Source organism: Anguilla anguilla, chromosome 16, assembly GCF_013347855.1.
Source record: "Anguilla anguilla isolate fAngAng1 chromosome 16, fAngAng1.pri, whole genome shotgun sequence".
NCBI lineage: Eukaryota > Metazoa > Chordata > Actinopteri > Anguilliformes > Anguillidae > Anguilla > Anguilla anguilla.
In genome coordinates this window covers 33,251,870-33,261,267 of record NC_049216.1, presented here as the reverse complement: position 1 = coordinate 33,261,267, position 9,398 = coordinate 33,251,870, and the positions used below count along the sequence as shown (strand labels likewise).

General features: G+C 47.0%; 1 protein-coding gene across 1 annotated transcript; it reads right to left on the bottom strand.

Annotated features, from left to right (window-relative positions):
• Window positions 1-1,831: 1,831 nt before the first annotated feature.
• On the bottom strand, window positions 1,832-5,020 carry lmo2 (LIM domain only 2 (rhombotin-like 1)). The gene is made up of 3 exons (XM_035394904.1): window positions 4,335-5,020; window positions 3,440-3,655; window positions 1,832-3,036 (listed from the first exon to the last, which is right to left on the bottom strand). The coding sequence occupies exons 1-3, from the start codon at window positions 4,412-4,414 to the stop codon at window positions 2,817-2,819; spliced, it is 516 nt and encodes a 171-aa protein (XP_035250795.1). The 5' UTR covers window positions 4,415-5,020; the 3' UTR covers window positions 1,832-2,816.
• Between the last annotated feature and the right edge of the window lie 4,378 nt (window positions 5,021-9,398).

Here is a 9,398-nt window from a genome sequence, read left to right as displayed (position 1 = left end):
GCCCTGTGGCGATTATTATCTCCCTTGCCAGGGTGTCCTGGCCAAGAGGCTGCACACAATGCATAAGCATAAACACACAAGACAACAGATATAATACAGAGAAAATGAAACTCGGGCTTAGGATCATGGCATTTGGTTGTTTGGAACATGCACAGACCACAGTTCCAGCATTTTGAACCAAATCTTTGAATTCCACAAAAGGAAAGTTTCTCAAATGCCCCTTTAGTCAACCTTAAACTGTTCCTGTTATCCCTCATTTTTAATTGTTTTCCATCGTGGCAGTTTTGATGTAAATATTTCATATTTATTTTCTTCTTTATTATGTTTTCTTAATTTTATTCTCTCATAAAGTTTACTGTGTCTTTTGCCCCATTATTTTACCCTCTTACCCCTGTTATGATCCCCTTGTGCTACTTGTGGTTGATTTAAGAGATATTATCGCCATCTGCTGTTTGAAGTGGGAATAACGAGACTGCTGACGGCTGTCACTCAGCGTTTAATGGATCATTTAAAGCAGTTGATTGCACACAGAACTTACCTGGTATTACCTGGCATTCTGGGTCTGAACTGGTTGGCAGTTTTAAGGTGAGAACAGAAACCAGGCACCCTGTGGCTCTCCAAGGGCATGTGCGTGAACCTCACCATTCTAGAGTCTCAGCGGTGAGCGCTCTGATTGGACGCTGAACTCAGCACTCGCATCTGACTGGACTGCGATCAGAGCCCAGGTGATCCCTACGCAGCAAGAATTCTGGGGGATCGGTTTACACCAGCCCAGCACTGTGATTGGACATGTGTTTCCACCTTGTCAGCTGGCAGTGTCTTCGTAGTGGAAGGTGAGAGATGATGGTGGTTATCAGTCTGACTCTGACAAGCCAGTCAGATTTATGGTGTCTTGTAAAATTTTATTGACATTATATTTATTTAGCGGATGCTTTTATCCAATGCGAAGTACAATAAGTGAATACTAGGGTGTTTATCCATGCCCTACCACACAGCAGTGCAGTACAGGGGTTAGGAGCCTGGATTTGGCACCCAGAGGGTTTGCAGGTTTGATTCCCTGGTGAGCCACAGCCCTTGATAAAGGTGCATACCTTGAAGTGCTGCATTTTTTTTTTATCAAGCTGTATAAATGGATCTGTGTCCTGAAAAAGCGATAAGACAGGTTGTGAAATCTCTCAGTGTAACCGACTCAGTTCAGCAGTATGTAAAGTGACACAGCCTGCGATTGGCTGGGACAGTGTGGGTGGAGCTCTGTGTCTCACGTGAGGCCTGTTCATAATTAGAAGTGTGTCTGTTAGGGATCCATCCAGTGGCATTTTCAGTGTCTGTGTCCCTTCAGCACCTCCGTCTCCCAGCTCACCTGTGTAGCATTAAGAAAACAGCTTTTCGGACACAGTGCTAATTAATCCCATAATTCCCTCTGTCCGTTTCCATGGCTTCTGGCATAGGTTCAGAAGGGAGGGGTGGGGGGTGGGTTCTGTGCTGTTGGGCTGACAAAGACTCAGGTTCAATCACAGGGAGAGGAGATGGGCCAAATGGAAGACATCCACGCCGGTCACCTGCCAATCATGCCCTCACTATGACCTCATAATCTGATCATGTGACATGTACATCAAGCCTCTCTGGCACACTGTGGCCCACAGAATAAGACTAAAGAACAAGTCAGTGATTTGCATAGTCTTAGGGGTTCGTGCTTGCAGTTATTTTGCTTTGCACTGAACAGAGGCTTAAGTCCAAAGATGCTTGCAAAGATTTTTAAAGATACAATCCTTTGGTGCCCTCTTGTGTCAGTATAGTGACATTGCATAAACAGAATTGGCTCAAATTCAAATTGTATTGAATTCTCTCTTTATTCAGTGTCTTGTTTATAAACAAATAACTCCTTTTCTAGAAGTGACACATTTTTGTATTATTTAAACATTCCAGTGGTCTACAGTTACCTTAGAGCCTGTGCACAGGTTCAGAACTGGGTCTTCTTTGAAATACTTTCTCCATTTAGACACCAGTAAAAATACTGCATATTATTTAAAAGAAAGCTTTGAAATATTCAGAACAAAATTCTCCAGTCCTTGGTTAGTAACATGATTCATGAAAAATGTCCAGGGATCTTTGAATGTGTTTTCAAAATGTATCACCATCTAAGGAATACTTTAAGTATGTCCTCCATTTCAAACACGCATCTGACCCGGTTTGGCACAGGCAAATTAACAGTCACAGCCAATCCTAACAGCAACCAGACAGAGCGCTGCCCCAGCCCTGTATCCATGTGACCCCCCACGCCCCACATTACAGGTTTCAGTTACAACTGAATGACATTTTGTTTTTTTTAAGCAAATAATTCTCAAGATTGTATTTTAAAATAACTCATCAATGGAACATCACTGAGTTCATGTATCAGATATGGAGACTTATCGTTACTGAACATATTCAATATGCCAGCCTGTGAGCCGTTCAGATGTGCAAGTAGGTTTTTTTATAATAGCTGATTTTTATATTTGAACCTAATATACTATTTTAGCTCAAATCCTGTTAATAGCAATACTATATGCCTTTCCGATTATTGTAGTTGAATAACCGCACTTACAATATTTAAATGAGACGGTACATTCAACCAAAAATTCTGAATTCAGGAAAATGTCTTATTGCGTGCGTACGTCTGTAAATATAAAATTACATATTAATGGATTTACAAAAAAAGTATGTCTTCGTATAAAATATGAGTCCAGCACTGACTCCCATGTTCCCGGGCCCGGGTTCGAGCCCCGCCCCGTCAGGGGCGCGGTCCGGGGGGCGGCTACGGGGCGGTGGGATCGGGCCTACGCGGCGCTGTTGAGCTTGGTCCACTCGAAGATGTCCTGCTCGCACACGATGTCCGAGTTGACCAGCAGGTAGCGGTCGCCCACGCAGAAGTGCTTCTGGCACGCGGCGCACTTGAAGCACTCCAGGTGGTACACCTTGTCCCGCACGCGCATGGTCATCTCGAACGCCCGGATCCGCCGCTCGCAGGACGCACACAGCCCGTCCTGGCCGAAGAGCCTGGAGAACCGGGGGGGGGGGGGGGGGGGGGGGGGGGGCAGTGTGTTTATTACAGAACCAGGTCAAGCGAGTTATGAGATAAACAGCAAAGAAAGCTGCGTATATTATAGGCTGCACTTTCTCCATAGAAAATCATACCAGGCAAATTAACGCTAGTAATAATGTAAATCCAGCTGTTTTTTATTTTATTTTATTAAATATGTACACTTTAAAAAGAAACATTATAATGACATTTGAACTTGTATGAGGGATATCACTTTAAATAAGCGCGGATCATTTGTTAATCTATTGCTGTACCAAGGTTGGAGGATGTAGCCATTGCATTGTTTTGATTTTTTTAGTCTGAATTGAACAGGAAGCGGGACCGTGGGTTCAGGAGGTGGGAGCCACGGCGCTAGCCTACCTGAGGTAGTCCCGGCGGCACAACTTCCGGCCCAGTTTGTAGTACAGCCGGCGGCCCACTTCCCCCAACCGGCAGCCGCACAGATCGCAACTCAGGCAGTCCTCGTGCCAGTACTGCTCGATGGCCTTGAGGAAGAAGCGATCGCCGATGCTCTGCTGGCAGCCGCCGCAGGTCAGCAAGGAGGGCGGCATCTGCAGAACCTCGTCCACAGGCTCCCTGTACAAACACGCCGCAGTCAGATTTACTAGGGACTTCGGCGCTCTACGAATCGCAGTGGTGAGTTTGCCGGGCAAGTACGCCAACACGCCACAAGAGGGCGCCATAAGAATTGTTATACTGCCAAAACCATTGGAGAAAAATCAATAATGGCAGGAAAGTCGGCATTTACTTACAATTCATAAAACGATGTTACATCAGCTAACCGTTAGCGGCAACAGTTAAAGTTCAAATTAAAGTACGACAAACTATTTTAATGCGCAGTTTGGTCACACACTAGGCTACTGTATCAGTTACCTCTTTAGGCCACATTGACTGTACATTGCATTCCTATAAATGAATTATAGAAAAATTACATTTATGTTGTGTCTTATAATCAAATTGAAATTGTACAACATATTTTAACTGACATGGTTCATTTCGGTAGCCGAGTATTCTTGAGCGAGAGACTCCCTGAGGCGCCTACCTATGCGCTTCATCACTGGACACACTCTTCCGCAATTTTAGACATATTATCCAACTTCACGAGTTAACTGCACTCGGTTGGTTCTACGCACCGCAGAGGAGACAACACAGCGTGTGCCTATGCGAACAGATCGACTTTGAATAAAATACACTTTCACGCAAAATATTAATAGGCTAACTGTTCGCCTTAAAAATAATACTTTTAATCACTCACTCGCCAGTCTCCAAGCTCTTCCTCTCGATGGCTGACGACATTCCAGGATTTTCTCTTTTCTGACCAACAGCGGATGGCATCCAGCACTTCTAAGGAATCCCACTCTTGATGTGTAGGGGGTTGCCGTCCTCTCTAAGCCCCGTTTTATAAAAGCCGTGATATACAAATTCCGTAGTGGTAGTGCATGTCTTCCTAAATTTAAGAGCATTCATGAATTTTAAAATATATATTTTTTTTTCTATTTGAAAAATGATCTACTGCACCTGTTTCTCTGTAATCTAAATACGAAGGCCCGTTAGATGCGATGTTTGCCTTCAGTTACGCATAATTTGGCAGAAGCAGACACTGCCTATACCGTCTGCCACAGAATGATGCACAATAGTGTAACCTTTTTCAGTGTCCGCAGAAAATTCTTGCCACTCCGTCTGTTGGAGGTATTCAGGCCCCGGATACTGTTGTTTTGTCTGCAGCGCTACTGTACGAAGTGTCAATCATCCAGCAGCGGACATGATATTGATTATCAATAACACGGTTCATTCAGGCGCGATTGGTGAGGCTCCATCTGCTGCGCGCGTCCTTTCTTCGCTCGAGCCCTGTCCGCGCGGGGGGTAGCGACACCAGCAGTGCTGCACGGTGTTTTTAAATAGATCGCCCCCTCGGTTTCGGGTATCGTTTCCTCTTTCCTGCTCACCACTTGACAATCGAAGGAAACGGCTTTTTAAAGAGACAGTGGCACTCGTGTGCTGGCCTGTTTTGGGACGTCTGTGCACAATAATACAGAGATGACGTTCAAGGACCCCAAGCCAATGGCAAATGGTATTAATATTATTAATATTGTAGCGGAATTTTTACTCCTCTGTCCTCAAGGCTTCCCTTGGAGATGACCTAGAAGGGGGACATGTCCTTTTACAGTTGTAGGTTAAAATCCCAGGTGATCTGCTGTTATTGTACCTGTGAGAAAGGTGGCTACGCTGAACTACTTCTGTACACATCCACCTTCATTTATTGACTGTACAGCGGGAGCAACTGGGGAGAACAGGAATATATTTGTTCGATAGTTGCTTAGATGTGGGGTCCCCCGATCCCCTGCACACCAGACCCTGACAGGCAGCTGTGACTGACAGTTTACGTCAGACATCTCATCAGTCTGCCCGGAGAAGAAGGGATCAGCATCTACCTCTTCTTTGATTTCAATTTTTTTTTTTATAGCGGTGGCTACTGCAGAAATTAAATTATTCCGGATCGTTACGAGCCGGTGAACACGGCTGATGTTTGCAAATGCTCAGCTAGCGAAGCGTCATACCGTGAAATTGCATCTGCTAGGTCTATATGTGGTCGCCCTCATTAGCAGTATTCTCTATTTCATCATGTCCCCTGAATGCCAGCTCCTGCATGACTAGGCATCCGGCAGTGTCCATTAATTAAAAGTTTAAGAGCATCTCAAGGTAGCACCTCCTTCGCTGGCTACCTTTCCTTTGTGTTTCTTTTGTGTGCAGTTTGCAGACACAGACTCTCGACGAGAGCTTGTTTGATCGATTTTAACATCAGCAACAGGGGACTGTGTATCCTAGATGCTTAGAAGTGGATATGAAAGGGATTTGTCGATATTGTTATTTTATGGAATTATTTTTCCTTTTGATGATTTTCAGAATTTGGTGCATCTCTGGACAGAGGGGCCTTGTGTATTTTAAATGATCAATAAAGACTTTCAATCAATCAATCAATCGTTCAATCTACAGACCCGCGTCTATGAGTTCCAAACCCAGTTTCCAAACCACTATTGTACACTGCGGTCATTCTGTATCAGTCCTTCCACTTGACCTTGACCCCCCCTGAACACACTCCCCCCCCCCCCCCCCCCCCCCCATTTCAGCAGTTAGAGGGAACCATTGTTATCTTTTGCCAGAGCTCCAGGACTCCCCAGAGCAGAGAGGGTGGGGCTGCAGCTGAACACACCCAGGAGATAAATGCTTAGGGTCTGACACTGAGGGGAATCTGCTTTAGCTCAGGCCCGTGTGAGTGGAACAAGAGTTACTGTGTCAGGCACGTTGTACTGAATGAAAGCAGCCTCGTGGAAGCTCTCAGATGCTACATCGTGCTAAGGCACCAGTCAGGCACTCTGTGTGAGGACATGTTCTACCCAGGCCTGGGTGAAATATGTATCTGAGGTGTTTTAACTCTTTAGGTGCTGGGTTACATTACATTACATTACATTAAATCTGATTGAGCTCCCCTGTCCCTGAGAATTTTAAACAAAGAATGTATAGTCACACGAAAGAACAAATGGTTCTGAATATTGGTAAAAATAGATGTTTCTTTTTTTGTATTGTCAGTAATCAGCAGAAGGTTTTGGCTGACGCACCCCCAGTAGGTGAGATGGGGTGCCCCCAATTAAAAATACATGGGCACTGTCTGCACTGTATTTTTGTGTGGACTGTACAGACCAGGCTTTGGATGAACAGGAAGTGGCAGCAGATGAAGCTGGCTGGCGGCGAGGGTGGGGGGAACTGCCACTATGCCATCCTGACTTCCTGGCCACTCCTGTTGCCCATCTCACTGGATTCTGATTGGCTAACTGGCTCCAGGTGGCTGGAGGTGATAGGAAAAAGGATCAGGGTTTGGTGAGTTCTGCCAAAACTCCATCACACACAGTGGCCTGTCCATCACACACAGTGCCCCGCCCATTATACACACAGTCCTGCCTGTCATTCAAGTGTCCCGCCCATCACACACACTATGCCAATAGAACGCACTGTCCCGCCCATCACAAAAAGTCCTCTGCCAATCATTACCAGCACACTCTGTGATTGGTGGAGCTCCTCTCTGATACTCTGTGATTGGCCTCTGTGGTTTCTATGTGGAAAGAAAGAGCTGGCATTCCTGTCATAGTGCCTGCTTTATTATCCCTGGTGTGCACCCGGAAATGGGAAACTTTCAGCGGTAGGTCATTTAGAGATTGTTCTGCAGTGGTGTAACTTCCTGTTTTGGCTATTTAGGAATTTATGGGTTTGCATGTGATCTCCCAGACAAGGGTGGGAGGTAACATGGAAAGTGTCGCCTGAAAGGAAGTAGAAGGCAGGACGAGCCAATCGGCCGCTGCCCTCTCAGTCTCAGAAGGCTGGAAGAGCCAATCGGCCGCTGCCCTCTCGGTCTCAGATGGCAGGACGAGCCAATCGGCCGCTGTCCTCTCGGTCTCAGATGGCAGGACGAGCCAATCGGCCGCTGCCCTCTCGGTCTCAGAAGGTGTGGCTCTGCCCATATTAAAAAGGAAAAGGTTTTGTGGCTTTGCACTCCGTTGTCTGTTAGTACAAGACCTGGCAGAGCATCACCAGGGAAGAGCCTCAGTGCCTGATGATGTGTATGGGTCAGGCAGTCATCGAATGAAAGGGATTTTCAACTAAGTTCTAAATATGTTGACTTTATTTAAGATTATATTAATTTGTCTGATTACTTTTGGACCCTTAAAATGGGGGGGGGGGGGGTGGACTATATATAAAAAGGCCTATAGTTTCTACACAGATTACTAGATATAGTAGTAAGCGCATTAACCCCGTATTTGTTGTTTCACTTCAGAACCAATGTGCTGGAGTACAGAGCTGAAAACAACAACGAAGACTGTGTCACTGTCCAAGTAGTTATGGACTGTTCACCTCTTACAGTACTAAAGACTAATCTGAAAGATCTCTTCACAAGATCGGTCTTCAGTCTGCGTCTTTAGCCCTGTCTAATTTCCTGTCAGGAGAGGCCAGCTCATCTTGTGTGCTGGGGGGGGGCTCTCTGATAGGGCGAGCTCTGACACAGCAATAGGATGGCCAGTGCTTCCTGCCTGATTTAAAGCAGGATGCTCATTGGGAAGATTGCAGACATCTGCAGCTCCTTCACGTCCACCGCCACCCTTCCCCACTCCCCCCTCTCTGTTCCCTCCCCTTGTTTCTCCACTTTCTCTCCCCTCACTGACTCTGATGTTTCCCAGCTCCTACTCTCCCACCGCCGTACCACCTGTGCTCTTGACCCCATCCCTTCCTCTCTCCTCCAGACTGTCACACCTGACATCCTCCCGTTTGTCACCTCCCTTGCGAACTCCTCCTTGTCTTCTGGATGTTTCCCCTCTTCCTTCAAGCTGGCCCACATCACCCCACTGCTGAAGAAGCCCACTCTGGATCCCTCCGTCATCCAGAACTACCGTCCTGTTTCTCTTCTCCCTTTTTTTATCCAAAACAATTGAACGAGCTGCTTCTAACCAACTCTCCTCTTTTCTCTTGCAGAACAACCTCCTAGACCCCCACCAGTCCGGCTTCAGACCTGGCCACTCGACAGAGACCGCACTCCTCTCGGTCAGTGAGTCGCTTCACGCCGCACAAGCAGCCTCCCGTTCGTCCGTCCTGATCCTCCTAGACCTTTCTGCTGCCTTCGACACAGTTGACCACCACATCCTCCTGTCCTCCCTGGCAGCTATGGGGATCTGTGGCACAGCACTAAACTGGATCGAGTCCTACCTCTCCGGTCGCTCCTTCCATGTCGGCACCTCGCCCCCTTGCCACAGGAGTTCCCCAGGGCTCAGTCCTTGGTCCCCTCCTGTTCTCCCTGTACACCCAATCTCTTGGTCCTGTAATCTCTGCCCATGGTTTGTCTTATCACCGTTATGCCGATGACACCCAACTCTTTCTCTCCTTCCCCCCCTCTGACACACAGGTCTCCGCTCGCATCTCTGCTTGCCTGAGGGACATCCAGAGCTGGATGGATAACCACCATCTTAAGCTGAACCCAGGTAAGACAGAGATGATCTTCATTCCTGCTCCATCCTCTAACCTCCTTGACTTTTCTATTTCCCTAGGGGACACCGTGGTGTCATCATCACCCACTGCCAAAAACCTTGGAGTGGTGATGGACAACAGACTGTCCCTCTCCCAGAAAATCGCGGCGGTGAGTCGAACGTGCAGGTTCTTCCTGTACAACATCCGGAGAATCCGCCCCTTCCTCACCACCTACGCAACCCAGCTCCTGGTTCAAGCGATGGTCCTGTCCCGCCTGGACTACTGCAACTCCCTGCTGGCTGGTCTGCCA

Bases quoted from the DNA above. Each gene is read 5' to 3' on its own strand.
- lmo2 (XM_035394904.1), bottom strand. From the start codon at position 4,414: ATGCCATCCGCTGTTGGTCAGAAAAGAGAAAATCCTGGAATGTCGTCA. The intron at 3,656-4,334 runs GTGAGTGATTAA...GTGTTTGTACAG, and splicing joins AAGAGCTTGGAGACTGGCGA to GGAGCCTGTGGACGAGGTTC. The intron at 3,037-3,439 runs GTAGGCTAGCGC...CCGGTTCTCCAG, and splicing joins TGCCGCCGGGACTACCTCAG to GCTCTTCGGCCAGGACGGGC.